The sequence below is a fragment of the Lissotriton vulgaris genome, chromosome 2_1 (genome assembly GCF_964263255.1).
Source record: "Lissotriton vulgaris chromosome 2_1, aLisVul1.2, whole genome shotgun sequence".
Taxonomy (NCBI): Eukaryota; Metazoa; Chordata; class Amphibia; order Caudata; family Salamandridae; genus Lissotriton; species Lissotriton vulgaris.
The window spans coordinates 387,760,525-387,787,140 of NC_141687.1; the positions used below are offsets into that span (position 1 = coordinate 387,760,525).

The 26,616-nt window shown below is 45.7% G+C and overlaps 1 protein-coding gene across 1 annotated transcript in view; it reads left to right on the top strand.

Annotated features, from left to right (window-relative positions):
- Positions 1–26,616, top strand: part of AOX1 (aldehyde oxidase 1) — a 504,603-nt gene that overhangs the window by 351,178 nt on the left and 126,809 nt on the right. Inside the window, exon 28 of the mRNA XM_086955224.1 lies at positions 11,221–11,349. Within this exon, the coding sequence (XP_086811350.1) occupies positions 11,221–11,349 (129 nt within the window). The remainder of the gene's footprint in view (positions 1–11,220; positions 11,350–26,616) is intronic.

Genomic DNA, 26,616 nt, shown 5'->3' on the forward strand with positions numbered 1-26,616 from the left:
TTGTACGCGACTCATCCCTCACCATGAACTGACAGGTCTACGCCGTCACCTCCAGCTGCTTCAACACCCTCCGCATCCTCCGCAAGACCTTCATCACCAGCAGACTGGACTAATGAAACACACTCTCCGACGGCATTTACAAGTCCCTACTCTGCAAACACCAGAGATTACAGAACACTGCCGCCAGACTCGTCCTCGGCATCCACCGGCACAAACATACCAGCCAACACCTACGTAGACTCCACTGGCTCCCCATGGAGAAAAAAGTCACCTTCAAAATCCTCACTCACGCCTACAAAGGCCTACACAACAACGGACCCAAATACCTCAACAACAGAATCAACTTTCACGTACCCAGAAGAGACATCCGATCTTCCAAACTGGGACTGGCCAAAAGCCCGCTCATCCACAGAGCCAAAGCAGACGGAAGATCCTTCTCCCACATTGCATCCAAGACCTGGAATGAGCTGTCGGCAGACATCCGATGCGCCCCCAGCCTGAACACCATCAGGAAGACCCTCAAGACCTGGCCCTTCAGCTAACAGTTCTGCGCCCCTCCCCCCCCCTTCCCCACCGTACATTGATACCCTCACGGGAGAGTGGCGTGCTTACAATTCCCCTGATTGATTCATTGATTGAGTTATCATCATGTGATGATTGTTCCTCTTCTGCACTGCTTGAGGTGATGTGTCCCACCTTCTCCTTACCTGGTCATTGACACCGTCGCGCAATCCACTGCACTCTCTCTGAATCTGTGATTCAGCCAGTAGGAGCCTCAGCCAGGTGTGATTTCACTCGGCTGGGTACAGCAGTCGCTGTATAGTACTCTGGTGACCTCTCAATGAAGTTGATGCAGCACGGCCCCCTTAGCCGTGAAGGCGCAGCACTCACGCCAAACAAGTTCGCTGTAGCACAGGTGCCCCAGCCTCCACAGCGTACAGCCAGCCCAACATCATCCGGCCTGTGATGCAGGGAGAAGGCACACACCGTTGATAATCCCCTCCGTGCACCCCGGTGTTGTGGTGGATCGTAGTATGAGATGCAGACCTCACACCGTTGGTGTGCAGGAGCGCCTCTACCATTAACAGCTCCAAGTGTTGCAAGGCGGTCTTCTCACACAGGTCAGCAACATGTCTCCATGCGACCTGCCAGACTTCACCACCAGGTAGGGGCGATCGTTGTGCATCAATTTCTCCCACCACGGATCATCGACTCCACAGCTTCTCCACATCCCACTTCAGGCTCCAGATGCAGGTCCAGCGAGGCATCCAGGCTCCAGATGCAGGTACAGCGGGGCAAGATTACCAGAACACACAAAACAGCTACATAGGCAGCAGGAGTGCAAGGTTAGAAAAACACACATAACAACTACAGCATGTAAAGCAGCAACAACGCCTCATACCGCAAACAACTACAGCAGAGGCAATACTTGTTCAACTTCTTATCCTCTTAGCAACCTCCCAGTCTCACACTGACAATAGACAGAGCCCGGTAATGCAAAGCTGGCACCATATTAATGAAAAGTTGTTGATGGTGTGAGTTCTAGAACGTTGCAACATTGAAACAAAAAATTTTGTGATAGCAGGTTGGTAAGGTTGCAGCAGGACACCCTACAGCAGTAAACAAAATGTAGGTCATGGCTGGGGTCGAGGGCTGAGAGATTGACTTATGAGTCCAAAAAGGCTATATTTCTCCTTGAGACTTTGCATCCACTCCGATCTAGGTTGTGTGTAATAGTATCTCTGCACAAGGTCAGTGTGTCCTGAGCAAAGATAACAATGACCTCTTATTTCAAGGTCCCAAGTACCTCTCACAAACAGAACATCCCCGATCTTCTTAGCCATGAGCCCCAGATTTACCTTGCAATATGCACTATCTCTGGACTAAACGTTTGACATTGCAAGTATTTGTTTACTGGTTACAGTGCCTCTTCATCTGAATGTATTTAACATTTGTTTTTGAAACTGAAGTGATTCTTTGTAACTAGAGAACTGTGCTGCACTGCAGTCAGTCTTGTAAAGATTGCAAGTTTCACATGTGTCTCATACCTTGGTTTCCCTCTGCTCCATCTGCTTTCATGTAAACCTCTGTGTTTAACACAAATAAGCTCTGTAGGTCACATTTAAATAATAACACCAGACCGGAAGAGCACCTATGAATATATTTCTATGTAGTGCAAGTATTTAACTGTAGTTTGCTGGTTCTGTGTCTTCATTTTTGGACTCTGTCACTTTAATATTTCAAAATCCTGTAATCATTGCCAAGTAAACCAATGAGGTCAGTGTTGTAGCAAGAATGTCTCCAATAATTCAAAAAAGGAAAATAGAACCCTCTGCTCCCCAAGTCAGTAGTAAAATCAGTTACTAATTGGGCGCAATGGCCTCTTCAAACACTGCAGCACCCTCCTGCCCCTTTCACTGCCTTTGCTGTAACGTCAACAAGACTCAACATAGTTCTTTCAATCTCATCATTTAAGGACGGAAGCATTTTCAATATTATATACAACTAATCTATAGTTATAGCCTATTTATCTAACGCAACTAACAATCATTGATAAAGCCAATAGTCTTGGCTTGTTGTAGGTGTATTGTTACTTGTTTTATATATCTGGTTGCAATGACAGAAGCAGCAAAATACCGGTGGGGCGGCACTCTATGCTGAGGACAGATTTTTAGCTATTGTGTTTTGAAACCACACCCTTAATTACAAATGCCACGTCCCTTTGAGAGACCCTCCCCCGCCCCCATAAGTTTTTTCATCCCACTAAAGCCCTGCTTAGCGCACAGCCCTGCCGCTCGCCGCTCTGAGAGGCAGTGCATCTGAAGTATGCATCACAACACCAACAGAAGGCAGGCCTGTGCAGGCCTGACTCGTCAGCCAGTCTCCTGTCTCATCTTCCCAGCTATCCATCCTATTGGTCTGCATTTCAGCAATCCGTCCATCCAGCCATCTATCCAGTTCATCTCTTTCCCCTGGTCCTGCCTTCCAACTATCCACCCAGTTGGTCTACCTGCCTTTCTCTCTACTTTTTGTTATCAATGCACCCACCCACTCTGTTGCGTTCCCTGTTTCTAGGACCCTCTGTTCACCCACCCATTCATCCAACTTTCCACCAATCATTCAGCCTGTTGATCTCTTAGTTTCTTTCAGTCCGTCCATCATTTTCACTCTTATTGATCCATTCATCCATCTGTGCTCCGGTCCACTCACTATCCGCTCAGCCAACATCCATATGAGCGCCTGTCCATCCAACATTCAACCATGCATTCATGCACCGACCTAGCCAGCTAACAAATCCAACATGCCTATGCCCGTCCATCCATCCATCCAGTCAGTTCTCTCTGCCAGTCGACCACGTTGCAAATTGTATCATGTTCCTGTATGTCATCCTGTCTTCTACCTGCTTGCTCTCGCTCACTCTACCTTTGGATCACGTCGCCCTCTATCTACCTATTCTGTCTATGTACGGTCTACCTGACTTTCTCTCCCTTTGCCTGTCCCTGTATCCTTTCAATTCTTGTCCCTCCAGCTCTCTCTCTCTCTCTGGGGCATTGCTCTATATTGATTTATCTCTTCATTTCTAAATGAACAAGTTGTTGAAGATGAATCCTGCTGACCAGGGTTTTAATCCCAGCTTCAACACTTGATGTAAAATCTTGTGATTCTAGACAAACTACATTAAACCCGCATGCCTCCAATGGTACATTACATTTCCGTGAAAAACAGCAGAGTTTGTCTGGATTATGTCTGGTTTCCACTAGGCCCACACCCAAAATTTGAAGAACATTTTCTTTAACAATGAAAGCGAAGTATCAGATTAGTAGCAAGGGTTGTAAGAAATGGTGGAACTATTGACGAGTGGAATAAAGATAATTGAACTCAGATTAGTAGCAAGGGTTGTAAGAAATGGTGGAATTATTGACATATGGGAACACAGGGAAAACCAGGACGGGTTCCCCAGCAGTCTACAGCGCCGGGACACTCGGGTAGAGTAACTGTGCGCTTTACAAGTATCCCACATTTACATATGTAATACAGTTAATTGAACTCATTTTATTTTCATTTCAATAATCTTTATTCGATTTTAAATAGAAGATAAAAGCACAAGATAAAACCAGTATAAATAACATGTAGATAAAAAACAGATATCGTAAATAATATTGCTTAATAATATTCTCAGTTCATTGATTTTAGATAAAAGCATTAAAATCAAAGTTAATTCACCACAAGAAACTTTCAGATTAAAAGGAAGTGTAAAAACGGGCCCCTTAGATCATCACAGCTTCCCTACTGGCTCCCCTCCATTGATGTTCTGCTACGAATGGCCATTTTTTTAAAAACTGTTTTTATTTTTATGTGAAATTACAAAGATACCAAAACAATATTCAGCAGCTATATCTCCTACATCTCCTTTATATGTGGTGTAGATATTTAATACAATTGGTGGGAATATGGAATATACAACTTTACATTTCACTATTCCTAGGTCTCTCGTACTGGTCTGCCCCTCACACTAACCATCGCACACCTCCCTCAATAGACTCATGATCTGGGACTCTGGGCCCTACTCCCATATGATCCTGTGAAATCCGTTGTGTGATATCCGTGCCTCCATCGTCTAACTCTAGACCATAATATTTCAGCCAGGGTTGCCAAATCTTCTTGAAATTTCTTGGGACACCCTCTTGCCTGGTATACTGTTGTTTCCACCCCCATGTGCATGTCCATGCCAGCCCTCAAATATTTCCTAGTTGGCGGGTCTGCTTTTCCCCAATTCCTGGCTATGTGGTGTTTTGCTACTATTAATCCTAAATTACTTAGCAAGAGGTTATATATGGGCATCGACCTCAGTGTGTATGCCCAGCAGGACGTATTTAGGGTGCATCGGGATTTGTGTCCCATGGATATTAGTCAATTCGTGTGCACAAATGACCATTTTAAGGAAGCACACAGACTGCAACAAATATCTGGGCTGTTTAACACTTGATGGAGGCCATCTACATTTCTGAAAGGCTATTTTTTCCAGTGTGGGTTTAAGACAGACCTGTAAAACCTTATGATAAGAACCACAGAAAAACATAAAATGATGCAAAGATTGGTCCACCCTACCATTGCAAGGGAAAGGAGGCAATACACTACCCCACGCATTAATATCGTCATAAAAACATACTATACACCAAACCATACATGACTTAAATCTTTAAAGAGAGGACATCTCCCAGCGGGTTAACCCTAGTGTAAGATACAGAGCAGTATCACCTATTGCCAAAGTGGAGTCATAGAGCCAGATTCATGAAGGTACCATTCTGCGATTAGCAAATTGCAAAAATTTGCGATTCGCAGTTTGAGAATCTCAGAATGGAATTCATGTACAAATGCGATCAAAAAATGCGAATCGCAAAAGATCGCAATTGCCGATTGCGATCTTGCCGCAATCGCAAAATAATCACAGAATCGGCAATTTTCTATGTTGAAATTGCGATATCGCAAATTGCGATATCGCTATTTGCGATCTCGCTAACTGCGAGATCGCAAAAACGGAAAGTCGCATTTCGAGCCCACTGATGACATCACAACCAGGAAGTAGGCTCACCACACCCACAAACGGAACACAGAGCCAGGGAGTGGCAGCAGGAAACTGAGGAGCACCAAAAACAACACTGTGCAGCACCCCAGCCAGAAAAAAAGTATCCCAAGATGTCCCAGGATGCAGCAGGGAGCAGTGGGCAGGAGAGAAAGAGGAAAATTAAGTTTTCCGAATTAGAACTGGAGCACCTAATTGAGGGGGTCTGTAAGGATCATGCCCGGCTCTTTGGAAAAGACTCCCGGAGGGTGCCAGAGGCAGAGAAGCGCAGGAACTGGCAGCGCATCCGCGCTAAGGTCAATTCTGTTGGTGTGATTCAGCGCTCAATTGACGACCTAAAAAAGCGCTGGTACGACCTGAGAGGTCGTTCTAAGGAGCGGATTGCAGAGAGGCTTGGGGAGCGACTGGCCACCGGTGGAGGGGAACCTGTAGCCACAACGAACACCCCATTGAAGGACCTGATTGAGGACACCATTGCGCCAGAAGCCTGTGTGCGGGTCCTTCAGCTGGACTCATCTCGACCCAGCCAACAACCTGAAGGTAAGTGCCATGCGACTGCGACCCAGTCCCCCAACAATGCCCTTAAGTCCTGAGCTAGCAACATGACATCCCCAACAATGCAGCCCATGCTCACCAAAAAAGCCCCATTGTATTGTGGAAGTTGTAGTGTAATCATGTACCCGCAGTTAGCCCAACACTGCCAGAGCAGTCAATGCAAAGTGAATCCAAAAGCCAGTCAGGGAAAGCAAGGCTGCATGCATGTATCAACATTGCCTGCGCAAGATACATAACTTTAATCATGCACCCTTTCACATTACAGGTGCAGGTGAGCAAGCCAGCACAGACAGCGAGGCGCTGCACATCGCCGGGAGCCAGGAGGACACTGAGGGTGAGGGCCAGTCCTTCCAACGACCCGGCCCATCACAGCCACCAGCAGGGCTCCCACCACCACCACCCCGTGCGGACAGGGTCACCCCTTCAGCCACGGCCATGCATCCAACACCCCAGCAAACAGCCACAGCAGTGGTACAGGCTCCACCACCAGCGCCTCGGAGGCAGACGAGGCGCACAGCCGGTGCCAGGTCACACACCAGCGCACTGAGGCGCCAGCCACGCCAGGGCCCAGCAGGCACCGGCAGGGCACTTGAAACACCAGATCCAGGCCTGGCCATCGAACGCCACATGCTGGCGGTGCATCGCACACAGTCGCGTCACATGGCAGCAATGCTTACACAGATGCAGGCGAACGGCCAACACATAGCCCAGATGACCACTGCAGTCTGTGAAAACAACCAGCTGCTGGTAGCCCAGCAGGACATGACCCGCCGACGCCACCGCCAACTACTGGCCCGCCTATCGGCCTACACTAGGTCCAATCATGTAGTTGGTAATGCTACATCACAGCTGGCACGAAGGTCACTCGCCATGCAGGCCCAGATGGTGCAGTGTTGTCAGGATGTGGCCAGGTCACTAGACCTACTCACCGCAGCAGTGCTCGGCCGCCAGGCCACTGCCCATGAAGAAGCAGAGGGAGCTGACGACGCAAGTGAGGCTGCGTCAACCAACAGCAGTGCATCCTTGCCACCGATGCCTGCATGTCGCCGCAGCAGCAGGCCAACATCAGCAACTAGGGCCAACACCGTCCCTCAGGATGCGGAGAGACGACTTGGGGCGTCTCGTCGTCACCGACCGTGAGGACTCACACACTCTGAGGGAGGCCATGCAGTCAACCCCTGCTAACACCCTACCCCAGCATGGGGAGGTATGGAGCAATACTCTCTCCATCAGACACTTGAATAATTAAAGGCCAATTTATTGTGCATAAACAATAAAGAGTAATGGTCAAACTTGATTCACACTCATGTCATTATTACATTTGTCATGCATGGGTGCAGTGTTGCGATAGCGGAATGGGTGCACTAGAAACAGTTAATAGTGATGTGGTTGCGGCGCCTGTGTCCTTCAGCAGGATCTTCTCCGCTTGCATGACGTACATGTGGAGGCGGCCGGTTGTCACCTTCAGACTCACTGCCAGATATCTCCACTGGCATCCTGCGCTTGGTAGCAATGTTGTGGAGTATTGCACACACGGCCATGATGCGGCAGCAGACCTCAGGTGTGTATTTGATGGCCCCACCAGTCTTGTGCAGTATGCGGAAACGGCTCTTCAATAGACCAAATGTCCTCTCTATGCAATTTCTTGTCCGTATGTGTGCAGCATTGTAACACCGTTGCTGTGGTGTGGCAGGGTTGAGGTATGGGGTGAGGAGGTACTCACGTAGACCGTAGGCGCTGTTAACTGCGGGTAATGAGCACAGGGTGAGTGCCTATTCTGCGCAGATACATGCTCAAAGTGTAGTATTTGGGGACATGTGTACTTACCCAGTAGGTGTCCTTCGCCAAAGTCTCCCCTTGCCAGTCGTGTGTGAATGCCGCTGTGCCGGAAGATGAAAGAGTCATGTGTGCTTCCCGGATATTGTGCCACTATGTCTGTGATGTAATTCTTTGCGTTGCCCACCATCTAGATATTGAGGGAGTGGTAGGACCTGCGGTTGCGGTACATGTATTCCGTTTGTGCTGGTGGGCAGATGTGGATATGGGTACAGTCAATGCATCCAATAACATGCAGAAAATGTGCAATGTTGTAGAATTTCAGCTTGGTGTCATTTAGGTCCTGTTGGGTGGTGGGGAATGAAATGTAGTGATGTAGCCGGGTCAGCATTGCATCCAGGAAACTCCTTAGGCAGCGGGACATGGTGGGCTGGGATATACCCCCAGTGACAGCAACTATCCCCTGGAAGCTTCCGGAGGCCAGTAGGTGCAGGCTGCACAATACCTGTACATGGGTGGGAACGGCATTGGTTCTCCTTGTTGGATGCTGCAGCAGGGGGTCTAGGTCCTGGATCAGCTTAATGATCATTGGGCCACTTAGGCGGTACTTGGTATAGATTTGCTCCCTGGTTTGGCCCAGAAGGGTGACCCGCTGCCGGAATATCCGCTCCTGGATCCTACGCCTGTTCTGTGCTGCTCGCTGCAGCCTACGCCGCCTGACCACCATGTAGAGTCCTGGCATTGTGAGAGTCCTCAGTTTCCAGCTGCATGTCCTTTAGTGTGTTTGGTCAGGCCAGCACTTGTATGCAGTTAACTTTAATCAACATTTTTTTTTCTTTGCTGGTTACCTCCTAGTTTGGGTTCTCCTTAAATTGCGCGTCGCTAATAGCGATTTTCGTGTTTTTCGCAATCTGCGAATTTTCATGAATGGCAATAGCGATTATTTAGCTATTTCGCTAATGAATTCGCAGAATCCTTGGTTTCTAGCTATTTCTTAATCGCAAATGGGCAGGTTTCAGGATTCTGCGAATTTATTTGCGAATTCACAATTTTTTTTAGCGTTTCCCCACTTTTGCGACTTTCAATGTCATAAATTGCTTTTACTCAATTTGCGATCGCAATTGCTCATTCGCAGCAATTGCGATCGCAAATTAGCTTCATGAATCTATCTGATAATGCGAATGATGTTTATACAAACAGCATCTTGAATCATCTGTGAGGGAGTGCATTCAGCAAACCTCTGCTCAACAACCCATTTTTCAACATTCGTAATTAAACCATGAGTACTAAACAATTTAGGGAGACCGATTTCAACCAGAGATTTACAAACGTAATTCAACTAGGGAATAGAAAGCCCCTTCTCCAAAGTCAGACAGTCCGGTAGTCCTTTATTACTGCCCTATTGAAACTTGCCTCACCGTTACTCCACAGTCTAACCCAAAGCAGGAGGAGTGCCAATTTAATACTATCTGAAATGTATTCTAAATTCAGCTCGGTGTGGAGAATGAAATTAGCACTTAAAGGAGGAAGGTTCAGCAATCTCCTGCAAATTCTGTTTTCCTTTATTTGTATAGCAGCAGCACTGTTATTATCCCCAACCCCTGCTCCATATGTAACGGTAGGAACCCATTGCATTTTAAACACTTTAATAAATGGGGAAACTGTGGACCTAGCGCCCTTCTTAGCTAAGTTAAAAAGGGAGCCCGTTGTCCTTCCAAGTTTCCGCCGAGCTGTATTTACCAAGATTTACTTGAGTCAAACATCACACAAAGATAAATGAAATTATCAGCCACTATATGATTTTCACTCAGTTTCAAAACTGTTGGGGCTTTCCTACCAGGTCCGCATGCCATATTATATTATTTCTCAGAAATTATTTTCTGGTCTAAATTACTCATGAATTATACAAAAGATTCCACCAGCCTACACAATGCACAAGGAGTTCTAGCCAGCAAAACAGCTTTGTCGGCATTTAATAAAGCTGGGACGGCAGAGTTGGCAATTTTCTGCAAATCCCTAGTAGGATTAGTTAAGGAGCCATTCAGATAATGAATATACAGAATAAAAAGCAAGGGTGCCAGCACGCACCCCTGACGCACTCCACTAGCTAGTGGAAAAACATTGGAAAGTTCACCAAACTGGCCATACCCTACCCTGGTGCCCAGATTTTCATGAAGACCATGCAAAAAGTTGACTAATGCGACATCTACCCCTGGTTTAATTAACATCAGCCTCAGCTTAAACTCATTTATTTCACGATAGTACCAGCCCACATCAACCTCTCGACGTAAATCCTTTGGTTAAAAAATGATATAGGACAGACCAGAACTGTCAGAGGTATTTTTAAAACAAGCTTGTCCAGTCCAATGCATATACTATTTATACTTTTCAAACAAGGAAGTTGAGAGCTACTTATCTTTGTGCCATATAAGGAAGCTTCTTGGTCCATTGTGGGTGTCTAGCAATCAAAATATCAGACAACCAGACATTTTTTTAAGTCTCTGGGAATTTTTTTTTTGTACCTTTTCATGAAAACATGTGGAAGGGCAAATCAGAGAATGGGACGAGTTGTGCTCAAGGCATGGATAAATCTAAATCTAAATCTAAATCCGGTATTTGTAAAGTTCAAACTACTCACCCCTAAGGGTCTCAAGGCACTGGGGTAGTCGGGGAAATTGAGTGAGCTATTGCCCAGAGTAACATGGTGCTGAGCTGAGCTGCCGCCGGCGATCGAATTGTGAGCCTTGCACTTCAGGGTCAGCCGCCCTAGTCGCTGCGCCACACCTCTCCCTTCTGGCACCCATAACTCATTGCAGAAGATTGGTGATTTGCTTAGTGGTTTAGAGACTGAATTTTGTGCACCAGTATGAGGAAAATGCTTATGGCAGCTGTTGTTGGTTAATTTAATTTGAGGACGTTATGAGCAACCTAGCTGTGAACAGCCTTGGAGGTGGACAGTCTTGGAGGTGGACTAGCCTTCTCAACAGCCCAGTGATCTTATAAGGCAGGCGCGCAAACGATTGACCTGGAAGAGAGTCAAGAGAGTCAATCACTTTTCTGTCTAATGATATGGCTGATTGGTTTATCCTAAGAAGCCTTTCAGATGGACCTGGCAGTCAAGATGTTTTAAGATTTCTCTCTGGTCAGACTTCTTCCTATATTGTGCAGAGGAGATTGACTTCATAGTCTAAAAAAACGACACCAGAAATTCACAGAATATGCTACAGAAGTTAAACATGCTTATTTGCAAAATCCAAGACAAGATGCTCCTGACCTTTTAGCAACTTTTTTCTCCAACCATGCAGGTCGCCAGTCGTGAACTGCGCATCCCCCTTTCATACATCCACTTCTCTGAAACCAGCACAACAACCGTCCCCAACACCTGCCCCTCGGGAGGATCCTGTGGAACAGAAGTCAATGGAATGGCAGTGAAGGTAGCATTTTTCTACTGTTTTGGGTTCCATTTTGAGGCAGAAATGTTATACTTTTATTTCATAGGACAAATACAATGAAGCCAATGTTCCTATGCCGGAGCTGACCAAAAAACGTGCAATGTTTTCTTTTTTGTTATAATCACCTTTTCATTATTTTAGCATTTAAACAAGCAAACAGTATATTTGTGTCACAGTACTTTGCATTTTCAATTTCCAATTATCATTATATATGTACTTACAGATTGGGTTCGTAGTTTCCTTATTTTGTCCTTTGATCAAATGGGCGCTAGGAGTGACATGCACCTGTCCCTCCCTAGTGAAACTGTCCTTTTTCCTTTACTTTAATGATCTTTTATCCTTCGTTACCTTCAGCAGTGGTGGGATCACCATTCTTATGGTGGGTAATTTTTCATTTAATATGTTCCTCCAATCTTGCCCAGATTTGATCAAATTTCTTGGGGCATCCCCAGCCTGTGTAAAGGATTTTGTTACAATGATGAAAGAGGTGTGGACCAGGTGAAGTAGGTAATAAGATCTGTACTTTATTCTTTAGATCTCTTGTACATTACAACAGATTTGCTCAGCCACCATGCACTATATCATGTTTTCACACCATACATCAAAGCTTGGCATTCTTCGGGACCACCACAGTCTTCTCATATCCTTTCTCATCCCACCAGTCTGATGTGATACGATATTTAACCAAATTGTTGTGCTGCTGTGTCCATTGATAAACCCCATACAACCAACTTCTTTGATGGGTCCACTAGGGTTCCAAATGTGTCTGTCAGACACCTCCCTACATTCCCAGGATTTCATTCTCAATACAGGGACATTTCTAAAGATTATGTGTATAAGTGTTCCATTACCTTCACAGCCTTTCAGACATTTGTTGTTTGTGGCTTTTCCACTTGTGTGTAATAGGGCGCATGTATACCAACTTCTGTGAAGGATTTTCAACTGGACCAATTGAAAGCTGCCCTCATGGCTACCTTTCATGGCCCACCGCATGCCCCTTCCCATTCCTCATCATAAAAGTCCATAACGTCATTTTCTCATTGGCATTTCTGACCATCTATTTGATCTAGGGTATTGTTAATTACTGCTGGGTATGTTTGGGATATCGCCTTGGCCCTAAGTGTTGTTGACATAACTCTGTACTTTATACTCTATACATCAGCCATTGCCTTTCTGTATTTTTGCAGTATCTCAGTTGAAGTACCCCTTACCTGGAGGACGAATTCTTCTAATATTGACCACCTTCATGTCCCCATTACACTGTCTCACACCTTTCCTATGCCTATGTGACTTGTTTCTGGAACCCACTCGGAGCCCCTCATCCTATTGAGTTCCACAAGGGGGTTCATTTGGTAATCCACCCCTTCCATCCTATATTTATAACTGCTTATTACATACCTGTACCTGCAACCAGCGAGGGGTGGATTGCAAGACCCATATCACCAAGCGGCAGGAGGCGCCAAAACTGTTCTTCTCGCGCAACGAGCACGTAAAAGCACTTTGCGGCTCCCGCAGCGTGGGGTGCTCGCGGGCCTGCCCAGGCAAAGCCCTGTCCAATGGCGGGCCCATCTGCCCCCGTCCGCGGCCGTTTATGGCCGGGCAAGGCCTACTCTCTCCATACACCAGTATTGCCATCAAGGGCTGGAGCCTCATTAATTCTGAGTGAACTTTGGTAAAGAGATAGAGGAGACAGAGAAGCAAGGAAGAGATCCACTGACCGTGGGACAGTTGAATCAGCGCATGTGAGTAATTTCTCCCATGTCTAGCGCATTTGCACAGCTTTTGGAAGCATTTTAGACCCTAACAAGGAGGTGGGCCTCATTGGGTTGATTGTTGGTTGTTTTAAATATATAATGGGGAAGAGGAAAGTTCCGCCAGCGGTTTCCCCACAGAACTTAACTAAGGGATCTATTGATTCGTTTTTGGTGAAAGCAGTGAGGGATACCACCAAAGAGATAGACAGAACTGAGAGGCGCCTCTCTTTAGGAAAAGCAGGGGCTGCTGAGCCTCTCGTGGAGGGCGCCATGTTAGAAGTGGCTTAAAGACCAGCAGGGGTCTCATTGGGAAAAGGTCACTGTCAAGACGTAGTTACAGATGTCTCAGGAGGCCCAACACCGGAACTAGTCTTATCCCCAATGCTGTTGGTCAAAATACTTGTAATAAGGCCAGGCCGACCCACTCCTTTGGTGCGGAATCAAGGGGCCCACCATCCCCCAAGAAACAACGGAAAGCAACAAGGAAAATAATTCCGGCAAAGAAAGGGGGAGGCACCGCTAGTCCAGACTCTAAGAATATTAAGGATCATGAAGATCTGTGGGAGCCTTTGAAACAAAAAATTGTGGAAACAGTGACCTGCCTTTTGAATGATTTTGTAAGTGAATTTACAAATGTATTGGTAGAAACAAGGGTAACCCTTGATAACATTGACAACTCATTGTCCCTCCCCAGACAGGCAATGCAGAGTGTGGTACCAATTACCCAGGAGCCCCAACAAGTAATCCCCCAGGTATTTCTCCCAGTTGTGATGCATACTGAGGGTCAGATCCCTCAAATTTTGCCCGGTGTAATAAGGCCCGAGATTCAAGTCATGAATCTGGGATCAATGTTGCCTGGGACACTGGCCTAAAACTGTTTCAGCGTGCTTTAGGACAAGAGAAGGGATTCATTTTGGGCGAAGAAGCACTGACCTCAAGTAATGCATTTGCACCACTGAGGGACCTGAACGATATAGATTGACTACGAGAAGGGAAAAGTTTGAGGAAAGTTATTGACATCCCGACCGGAACTTACTGGTATAGCAGGGGGTAGGAAAGAGACATACTTAGGGATAACAATACAAATCCCCCAAGAGTGCAGGGACCAAAGTCAGTTGAGACCAGACAGTATAGAGAGGGCCATCATTGCACCTTTTAGTGCCCTGCACCTTGGCTCCCCGGAGAAGCGTAATGTGGGCGACCTAAAAATTATTTTGTGGAATATAGCGGGAATAACCAGTAAGTTGACGGACGAGCAGTGGCTCCATAATGTCAAACATTTTCTTTTAATATGCCTCCAGGAAACGTGGAAGCCAGAGAATAACTTCTTCATTGAAGGATATAAAACTTTTTTCTGCCCAGAAATAAGATAATTTTCAGGGAGAGAAGGGGGGGGGGGGTAATCATGTTTATAGACCTGAGAATTCATGGAAGAAGCAGACATGGGACTCGGATGTTGTTCAGGGAGTTATATTTTTTAATAACATGTACAGGCTAGTCTTAATTAATTTGTATAATGCAAAACCACATTCTCAGGGATTGACTAGCCTGTACATGTTATTAAAAAATTGGTTATTGGTTGAAGCAAATACACAAGGCAGGTCCGGTACAGTCACAATTGATCCTAGTCGGAGATTTTAACTGCCATTTGTGCCCAAACCTGAGGGTGTCCCATTGCGACTGTTCGTCTTGCACAGTAAGGGAAGGACCATACATGGAGCACACCCAGGAAGGGCGGGACCTGAGTGGCCTTCTGAACACCTATGGGTTAGCTCACAATTTGGACCTGATTGTCCATCAAACTTACAAAGGGAAAGGTTGCTGGTCAATCATTGAATTTATTTGTTGTTACTCTCACATTAGAAAGGTTTATATCCTCTTTTAACATTAAATATAGCGTATTAAGTGACCATCACCCGGTGACTTTGTCACTTGTTGCCTCACAGCAAGCCCCAGCATATCATAGAGTAGCTGGTGGTATGATCTCCGCAACTGATCAAGGGAGGCGGTTACGCTGGGCTCTGGTAGATGGTGTTGCTTTTACCACCTCTGTTTTTAATATGGGCAAGCAGGATTTTCTGAAATGCTTAGATCTAGAAGTGCAAGGGGTTGACCTAGTAGAGTCCTTTAGGGACATTGCACACTAGTGGACAGCTTACTGAAGCACCGCCTCATTCCCCTAGCATGGACGCCCAAAGATGGTTTGATGGGCAATGTTCTCAGGCCCGTAAAGATTTTAAATTGGCCCTTAAGCAGTCCTAGAGAGAGAGGAACCGGGTTGCGGCTTGCCGTAAAATCTATAAGCAAGCAGTAAAGGGGCGCAAGAGACAATTACAACAGAAAGCCTGGGAGGAGTGAACAGAGGCAGTGGAGTTAAAGGACTCTATTTGTTACTGGAGGGTCATACACAACCAATGTTTCAAATATTCTAATAAATCTGGGCTAAGCCCTAACATCCTACCAGATCAATGGCAGGAGCACTTTGAGGGTCTGTATATACTCTCAGGCACCAGCCAGTAAGCAGAGAGCTGGCCCAATCACATTTACCCAGGACGAGGTGAGAATAGGAATTGAGGGTCTCTCGCGGAACAAGGCACTGGGACCAGATGGGATCCAGCCAGACCTCTTCAAATGTAATATTGAGGTATGGGCGCCACTTTTAGCGAGGATATTAAATGCAGCAGTAGCATCAGTAATAACGGCATCATGGTCTACTGCCCTTATTGTTCCCATCTTTAAGAAAGGAGACAGGGATAGCCCACATTGCTATCACTCTATATCTCCTAAGGATGTGTCAGTGAAGGTTTAGGGGAGGGTGGTTCTAAATAGGCTGTCGGATTGGGCAGAGGGCAATCAAATTATAACGGATGCCCAATATGGGTTCCGATCTTGCAAATCCACTACCGACCAATGCCTTAACCTTTATTTAAACACCGCCAAATACACATTACCTAAACCAGGGGTGCTGTATTTGGCGTTTATGGATCTCACTGCGGCCTTTGACTGAGTGAATCGCAGCAAACTATGGTCACTTATCGAAGAGTTCGGGGTGGATCCGGCAATAATCAACATTCTAATTGCCCTACACTCGAACACCACAGCAATAGTTAGATATAGGTAGAAGGGGAAGACCACGGCCCATTTTAACTGTTCTAGCGGGATTAGACAGGGCTGTATATTAGCTTAGTTTTTGTTTACTTTATATATCAACGACCTCGATTCTGATCTGATGGTCCAGGGAAGACATGGCTTGGCAGTTCGGGCTGGACTGTTCCCATAAGGCACAGGGTCAGACTGATTTGCATATAGCCATGTCTGAACTGGGGTGGCAGAGTGGGCTAAAGAACGGTGATTGATTAAACCCAGATCTTTTGACTGGGTGTGAGTGTTTGATTGATGCAGATGCTCCGTCCATCACCACCCCCTTTTGTACCGCTGATGGCCATACAAGCAGATACCCCGAGGATAGGCACACTGGCGGTCCCAGTTCTGCTCCATGCAGATGACACAGTACTTTTCGCCCGAACCCTAAAGGGCCTGCAGCTTTTAATAGACAGCTTTGTGATCTTCATGAATAAGATGGATCTGTCTTCTAATTTAGCTAAATCATATATAATGGAAATTGGGAAGAAGCCCATGGTTATGCAATAGGCACACATACCTTGGGAAAAGTACCGGCCTTCTCATACTTGGGCATTTTATTTGATGGTAAAGAAGAGAAGTGCCTTACTCTGAAAAGGTCCACATGAGCAATTGCGCATTTTGCCCACAGATTAGGCACTGGTCACCAGGAATGATTTTAAACGTATATATTTCCATCTGTTGTTCTAAAGTTTTATATGGTAGCGTGGTTTGGGGATTCAAGCCAATTAATAATCTACAAATTGAAGAGAACAAATATTTTAGACGCTTGCTGAAAGTACCTCACAGCATCCCTGCTTATATTGTCCTTGAAGAATTGGGGTCCAAATATATTTCTGACATGGTTGCTGTTAAACCCCTATTGTGTTGGGCGAAGATCTGGGCAAATGAGGAGATAGGTTGATAATCCAGGAGTGTCTCTCCCTTGATTAGGTGTTAAATATCCTGTGGTTAAAATACGTAAAGGATACCCTCTCCAAGCTAGGGAGAGCAGAGCAGATTACCAATCCGGAAAAGGTGGGTAGCCAGGAAAAGGCGCATATCAAAGACCTGTTTTTTTAGTATGTCACGATGCAACGTGAGGATAGTGAACTTTATAAACCCATGGCTAGAGAACACACTTTAGTTAAATTGATTCAGGGCATGGAACCCTATTTATCACTTATAACTAGTACACATGACAGATTTTTAATGCCACGTTTTAGATTACATTTCTTTCATTATTTATTAGCTGCCCCTCTGGTTTTATGGCACACACAGATTATAGAGGACCCTCTGGTTGCAACAATAGGTCTCCACAGGATACCTTACATTTTGTCCTCCTCTGTCCTCATTATGCACATCCTAGAACATTTTTCCTGCTGGGCCTATTAAGAAAGCTTAGATTTAAACAGGCATGTGTTGCCTTATTGTTCTTAAAACTGCCATCTGATGTTTTTACATTCTTTTGTGTTTCCAACTTTTTAAGATCTGCTTTAAAGTTAAGACTCACGAGGGATGTTGGAAGCCAATAAGAATTATTGCTACTTTTTGCACTATGTCTTCCTACTATAAAGGAACCAGTGGACTTTTTAACCTGTATTGAAAATTTGTGGGATGCACCTTAAAACCAAGTGACACTGGGGGACTATGCCAGTATATAAACAAGTTTTAGTGTATATGTGGCTGTTTTTATGGAGACTGATTTTGCCTGATGCCTGTACATTTTAAGATGTTTCTTTTATGGTCATATTTTTATCTGCTGAATAAAGATTATTATTATTATTATTATTATTATTAGTATTATTAGTATTATTATAACTGCTTATTACATATCTGAAGCCCACTTCAGTGGTTCTTGGCACCCTCACTTTTTACATACCCCAATATGGTCACCTCATGTAGCCTTTTGGTTACAGCCCATCTCTGCCTAACCACAGGGCTGATCCCTGTTGAGATGGGAATGCTCATTGATCAATCACCATTAATTGCTAAGCCCAACAATATTTTCTGAGTTTAGGATGGCAATATCTTGATCGTACACACTCCTACTAAGCTAGTATAGTGCAGTCCTGGCCTGGTCCCCGTTCCATAGTAATGCACAGACAGGGATGTGGAGTTCCTATAGCTTGATGACCAGGACATATTGTTTGGGGTCAAGGACAACAAGTGTTCATGTGTTTTTGTCAGTGGTACATGTAGGCCCCATCCCTTGCAGCACATTCCCTTTGGCTACCAGTTTACAGTAATACATTAGCAAAACTACTTTGTGTGGCGATACGGTCCTTGTGGAGGAGTAGAATACTGTCACTCACAGTGAAGCCAACAAATAGATAGATAGAACGAGATAGAATTTTAATAAAAGCGAAACGTCTTGGTTCATGCCAGACCTAATTAGGGGCCCAATTCTTAATGAAAGTCACAAAAGTGCACCCATAGTATATGTCCTTGCTTTAGTGCAGATTTACAACTTTCTTGTATTTACAAGAATCTACAGAAGTAGGCCAGGAAATTGTATGGTGCACCCATATTTGGTCGATTTGTTGATTAATGCTTCATCAACAACTAGTCCGCATGTGAGCTTAATTGATCAAATCATGCTTGTAATAAAACTGAAAGCACGTTGTGTCTTCAATCAATCAGGATTTATAAATTTTGTCTAATCACCAGGCGCTAGCAGGTCTTGGAGACTTATTTGAATAGCCAGGTCTTGAGGGCCAGTCGGAATTCCAGAAGTGAGGTGATAGTCTGAGTTGAATGAGGAGGCTGTTCCAGGTCTTTGCTGAGATGTGGGAGGAGTGTCCCCCACTTCTGCTTTGGCAGATGCAAGGAGTATGAAAGGGAGGCAGAGCATAGGCTTTATAGAGGTCGGTGGAAATGCAGGCTTTGGTTAATGTAGACGGGTCCTTGGTTGTGTAGAACCTTGTCTGCATGGGTCAGTAGCTTAAATTGGCATCTCTTCTGTACAGAGAGCCAGCAGAGTTGCCTGAGGTGGGGTGTGATGTGGGCTCGTTGGGGAAGCCCAAGGATGAGTAGTCACCTGGACACCACCTAGCCCAAAAGTCATGATGAAGATTATCATAGGCTTTTAGCCTAACACCTACTGTCATTTTAGGATCCAACCATCAAGGATCACGTCTGTCTAGCTTTGGTATCTTAGGGTCCATCAATGGTGGCAGGTGTGGATCACTGATGAAAGAGATGCCCCTGAATCCTCATTTTCCTGAGGCGGTGACAAACAACCCCTGATATATACACTTTCCCCCATGTTTGATAGATTGGAGTTAGAAAAGTCAATCTGACACTTGGCGCAGAGTCTGCATTTTCCCCAATGTTTGTTAGACTGGAGGTAGAATAGTAAATCTGACCTCCCTGCCACCCACCCACAAATAAATGCGCTCTCCCTAGTGTTGACATTTCTTTTAAATATATAATATTTTTATATATATTTTATTCTAACATATATAATAATGTTAGCCACAATTAAATGTCACTTTCCTGATATGGTCCTTAAGGGCCTAGTATGGCAATCAGACAGCTGATTAACTCAGTTAGGATCTTCCCCTCATCTCAGTGGGGATTTCTTTTTTATCTTTACATTTTTAATAAACAGAACATCAATATTACAAACAAAGCTTAGCAACATTCAAAATATGAGCAGATACACAGGCAGTAAAAAGAATAAGACCCGAAGGAGAAAGACCATTGCACATAGGCATGGCAGAGGCTGGAGAGCATTGCATTGTTAACTGACAGACGTTTAGTAGGTAGTAGACAGGAACACCAGAATCACACAGCACCCACACTAGCTTCCAGCTGATTGAGACTTCCAAAATTGACCTATTATCTGGGCTTGGTGCCCCGCGACTTGCCTGAGTTTTTAAGTAGATGAACACTGAGCCATAAATATCCTTCAGTCTGCAAGCAACCTGGAGCGTAGATGCATATGTTGTTGCATCTTTGCTGCCGGTAGCAAGGTCCAGCCCCCACTCAGTTGTAGGTAGTCTGCCTTACATCCATGTTATCACCACTCTATGCTTGACTAACGTCAATGCTAGTGCAGTCATTTTCCTCACTTGTTCCACAGCATAGCCCAGTAATATCTCTAGAGGAAAGAGGTCCCCTTTTGTTCAGTGACTGTGAGTATTGGATCCTATTTCTTTACCCAAACATCCTGTAACCAAGGGTAATATCAGTCAAGATATTATGCGTATTATTGAAGGAGCTGTGGGCTCTGTGAGTGCAACAGTATTCCCATTGATCTTTACTGATTATATTCTTGAGAGCCTTGTCCCAGTGATCAATAACCATAAGATCAGTGAGCAGCTTCTTGCGTGAGATTGTGGTGTAAATTTGGGGAACTCGTCTGTAAGTGTTTGACGCTTGAGTAATCTGAACCAACAAGGCAAATTCCGATAGTCCCCTAGGAAAGCATGCCCAATGAGACCTGTGTCTCAATTTAAAATGTGTAAAGGCATCGATGGTTCAATTCCCTCCCTTCCTTTAGAATGATCCAGTATGAGAAATTGCCCTCCTACATACAAACCAAACAGTTGCTGTCATTCATTTCTAACCCAGCTAGAGTGCCATTCACACACCTATCTGACAAGGAAGTGCTGGTGTCTACACTGTGTAAAGCTTGGTTACTTTAACCAGGGAATGCCAGGTTACATTAGCACACAAACGAGTGGAGGTCCTTTGTATCCAACTCACTAATGAACTCTACAGTGTAGAATAGGGTCCAAACTTACTTAAGAGGCCGGCAGTCCTATTCACGAGTTGATTGGTTGGTGGGTGGGTATAATGACAAATCCTTTTTATTCAGTTGTGAGGAATAAGTGTGATTGAAAGAATAATATTACAAGCCCACTTGTGCTTTCTGCAATAAAATCATCCTACTCCATTTGCCACTCTGCGTTCTGTTTGGGACGCAGAGTTTGGCATAAAGATTCCATCTACAGCAGGCGGAGCAGAGTTCACCGGTCACTGGCAATCACCCATAGCGCTACAGGGTCTACTTCAGCCTCTTCACCAGGAGTCTCACTCCCCAAACCCCAGGGGATCTCCAGCACCACCATCCAGGAGAGACAAAAAAAGACATGATTACCCCTGTGGATGTTTGCCATGGCAAGGGCCAGGACGCCGGCTCCGAGGGAAAATAGCTTCCCAGCTGTGTTTCTTCATATGGCCCGGTGGGGCTGAGAACTAACAGCCACATGCATCAAGCTAAACACCGGTCGCAAACGGGCAGATTCTCAGAATCTGCCCCTTTGTGACTGGTATTTTTGCATTTGGGATGCATCATCCCAAATGCAAAAATCGCAATTTAATGAATCTCTAAATTGAGATTCCTTAAATTGCGATCGCATTTAAGGAATCCCAAATTGAGATTCCTTAAATACAATGCATCAAAGTAAAAAAAAATGCGATTTCGCTAAAAGGAGTAGCAAATTACCATGAAGTTGAACTTCATGGTAATTTGCAAAAACTTTGAAAAATGCACTTTTGTGCATTTTTCAAAGTTTCATGTTGCGCACACACATGCCCTTAGGGCATGTGTGTGCGCAACATATGTGCACAGATCAATTTATGGGGTGCAACAGGGTGTCCTTTTGACACCCTAGCACCTGTGAAATCGCATTCTCAATTTGCTATTCTCTAATTGAGAATTGCAAATTGAGAATGTCTTCCCATTCATTCCTATGGGCTTCTAGGCCCATAGGAATGAATGGGGAGGTATTCCTTAATTGTGATTCGCAATTTGCGAGTCGCAATTAAGAAATGTTTAGAAATCGCTATTTTTTAAGCTATTTCTACATGCATAGGCTTTTGCGATTCCTTAAAAATCGCAATTAAGGAATCGCAAAAGCCAACATTGATGCATGTGCCCTATAAGTGAATGCATCATGGTGACGACCATCTTAGGGTCAGGCAACCCTATTAGTAACTCATAGTTATTAATAGGGTTACCTGACCCTAAGTTGTTCGTCACCATGATGCATTCACTTCTCAACCATGCGCAGACGCAGACAGGCTCCCCTAGTTGAAGCTGCAGAGAGGAGGAAATTCAGGTGTCGCACATCGAAGCTGCCCATTCCAGAGGAACCTTAAGTTGAAGCCAGAGCTAGCTAGTTGGTTACTGCTTCTGAGGGGCCCATCAGCCAGCTGACCTCTACTGACCCTGACCTTCTTCAACTCTGCTGGTCTCCCGGACTGTGAGTGCGCGATGAGATGCCGGCTCTGCTCGTACAGGTTGGTGCCAGACTGCCACCTCTCTGCCAGAGACCTTCACCAGAGGAACATCATCGTCGGTGAGCTGGGTGACGTGATGGTGCTTTCGGCGACAGCAAAGTGTTGAAGGTAAGCCCAGCCAATTTAGGCCAATGTAGGCAACAGTGGTACTGTGGCAGGCATTCAGGTACTTACTACTAACTCTAACGACTGCTTACGGTACTTTGCAGAATTCTGCAGAGTTTTCTGGCAACTCCGCATAATTCTGCGATGTGCAATTCCGCAAGCTCCACCCAGCCTTAGGCTGCATAAAGAACAAGCATTTACAATGCAATGGTTTCGCCTTTGGAAAAGTTTGAGCTGTTGGCATTGTAAATGACAAAGTTTGTATTTATGTGTTGGTTTAAGAAATAGAGAAGTAAATGGCATTGTTATTTACATTGCCATTTGCTTAATTTCTCTCAAATGTGAGACTTATTGTATCCTACGGACGAGTTTAGCAGACAGCAATTACTACCACACACACACCTAGAGCCACACACACACACTATGCGGCCACACATACACACACACACACTCAGATCTACACACAGACACAGACACCCAGAGAAACACACACATACACACCCAGAGTCCCCCCCCACACACACACCTAGAGCCACATACACACACACACACCCAGAGCCACACACATACAGACACACATCCAGAGCCACACAAACACACACCCCGAGAGCCATACACACACTCAAAATCACACATAGACCCAGAGCTACACACACCTAGAGACACACAAACACACACACCCAGAGCCACACAGACATCTAGAGCCACACATACACTTAGAGCCACATACACACACTCAGAGCTAGCCATACACACACACCCATAGCCAGCCACACACACACACTAAGACTCACACACTCACCCAGAGCCACACACACACATACACTCAGAGCCACACACACACACCCAGAGCCACACACACACCGATAGCCACACACACACCCACCCAGAGCCACACAGACTCACACACCTAGAGCCACAAACACACATGCTGCGCCACATACACACACATTCAGAGCTACACAGACAACCAGAGTCACACACACATACTCAGAGCCACACATACACATACACACACTCAGAGCTAGCCACACACACACACACACACCTAGAGCCATACACACCCAGAGCTACAAACACACACCTAGAGCCACACACACACCAGAGGCACACACACACACCTCTAGAGGCACACACACGCACACACCTCTAGAGTCACACACACAGACACACACCCAGAGCCACACACATATACACACCGAGAGCCAAACACACATCCAGAGCCACACACACATACACACCCAGAGCCACACACACACATACACCCAGAGCCATGCAAACACACATACTCAGAGCTACACACTTACACCTAGAGCTGCACACACACTCAGAGCCACACACACACACTCAGAGCCAGCCACACACACCCACACCCAGAGCTAGCTACACACACACACACACTAAGAGCCACACACACACACCTAGAGACACACACACACACCCAGAGACAGCCACACACACCCAGAGACAGCCACACACATACTAAGACCCACACATACCCCCAGAGCTATACACACACACACACACACCCATAGCCACACACACACACACACACACCAGAGCCACACACACCCATAGCCACAGACACACACTAGAGCCACACACACACACACTCACTCAGAGCCACACAGACACACACATCTAGAGCCACAAACACACACACACACCTAGAGCCACACATATAACCAGAGTCACACACACACACCCAGAGCCACACATACACATACCCCGAGCCAGCCACAAACACACACCTAGAGCCATACACACCCAGAGCTACACATACACTCAGAGCCACACACACACTCAGAGCCACACACACACCAGAGCCACACACACACATACACACCCAGAGCCAGACACATATACACACACCCACTGCTTCACACACATACACACCCAGAGCCACACATACACCTAGAGCAACACAAACACACATACCCAGAGCCACACACACACTCAGAGCCACACACACACCCAGAGCTACACACACACACACACACACACACCCATAGCCACACACACCAGAGCCACACACACCCATAGCCACACACACACACACATGAGACTCAAGGGAGGGGAGAGCTTCTGGTGCGTGTTCGCCGGGAGCCCTTCCTCGTGCCCTCAGTATGCAGCCAACCAGAAGAACTATTGGAAGCAGATCGCGTGCGCTTTGAAGAAACAGAAGAACCTGTGTCAAGACCCCAAGGCGGTCTTAAAGTCAAAGGAGTGCAAGAAGGGGCCCAAGGAGGCGCACCTCAGCTTCTCCAGCTCCAGCCTTATAGAAGCTGCCTCTGGGAAGGAGAAAGTAATTCACCCTGGTAAAAAGCCCTCCCGCCCTTCAAACGCGACTGCTGAGGTGAAGCAGGACGCTGAGACGAGCAGCAAAGAATGCGTGGAAGACGAGAGCGTCGACCAGAAAAAGGTCGCGGAGGAGTACTGCGGGGAGTCGTGGGGCTCGCTCTGCGCATTCTTCTGCTCCATGGTGCAGGATAAAAAGTGCTGAAGAAGTACTAACTTTTCCATAGGCGCCTGTTGGCCCCTGTGTGACGTGTGTGATACTGTCTGCTGCTTGGGTCTCGGTTTTTTTAGACAACTGAATGATGCATTCTGGGACTTGTAATTTCACTTTTAATATCGCATTTATAGACTCAAAATATCCAGCGAGCAAATAATGTAGACTTAAAATCAGGGCAGACATACGATGCCACGTGTGCTATAGGGCGATGTAACAGCTATACTTCTTCACTGGGGAAGTATACTGTGGTGTACTAGCAACTGTGTATTTACTACACAGTACCGTGTGCTATGCGCAGGGTGCTCGATGTAAATACTGTAATTATAAAAACAGAGCTGTGTATTTAAACATCTTTAACAGTCTTGTAAAAAACGTGTTTCTTTTCTATGTTGATATACCGTAAATTTTTTTCTGTACATATTTTTTATCTGTGAACACTGGTGCAAAGTGCACAGCCAAATACTTGCTTAGTGTTCTTTGAGCGATTTTAAAACGGAACAAATTTAATACCTTCAGTGCTATGCACTTGTGTAGTGTCTATGATTTTAATTGGTCAATTAGAATAAACGCTTTTGAGACTCTTTGAAATAAATGCATCAGTGCATTCGTCTTTGGGCGTGGGGTATATGTGGAATGTTTAAATGCTAAATTACAAAGCGTTGCGTGGACAAGCGTCACTGGGAGCTCAGTGCTGCATTTTTTAACGAGACCCTGCACGTTGAGATCCGAGCTACCGCGGGCACTTTAGTTTCATTTGAACACCAATTAGGGAGATAGTTGCAGCATTCTCACTGCATGTAGTACACCACGGTTCAAATGAATGGCCTCTGCTTCTCATGCTCACAGGCAGCTCAGCTGAAAGACGGTCTGGTTGACCAATGCCATTTAAAAGCGTACCCGTACTTCAGAGCATTTTTCGCAGAAAAAAACAACAAATTAAATGTAGTGTTCCTAAATGGTAATTACATTCGCCTCGAGGGTAGGGGCAACATAAAAGCCACTCACACTTAACATTGTATTCGCTTTATTAACATGAGAACCACTTTTAAAGTCCATTAAGTTTTCCATGAAACGCAATAACAATAAGTACCCGCTTGCACTGGGCGCAGTTGCGGACCCCTCACCAGTTAGCACTGTCTCCGGGCGTTCAGCGCGCACTTCTCTCCCACACAGGGTCAAATTGCAGCTTCCGAGTTCCTCACAGCCCTCTGTAGGCAGCCAGGGCTCCATGTTTTAGCCCATTTATTGGGGCGGCCACTTCCTTCATAAACCGCACGTTATGCCGTCATGCACCAGCACATATCCTTTTACCACCTCCTTAGTTCTGGTGTCAGGGAGCACCCCACTGACAGGGACCCACTCACACTGGGACATCAACAATTAGCGCCACAGACTGCCTGACGTGGGCGTGGCGAAAACAGACAACAGCAACAAGACACAGAAACACGTGAAACAAACATGAAAAAGACATGAGACAAGGGCAACAAAGACAACACCACGGAG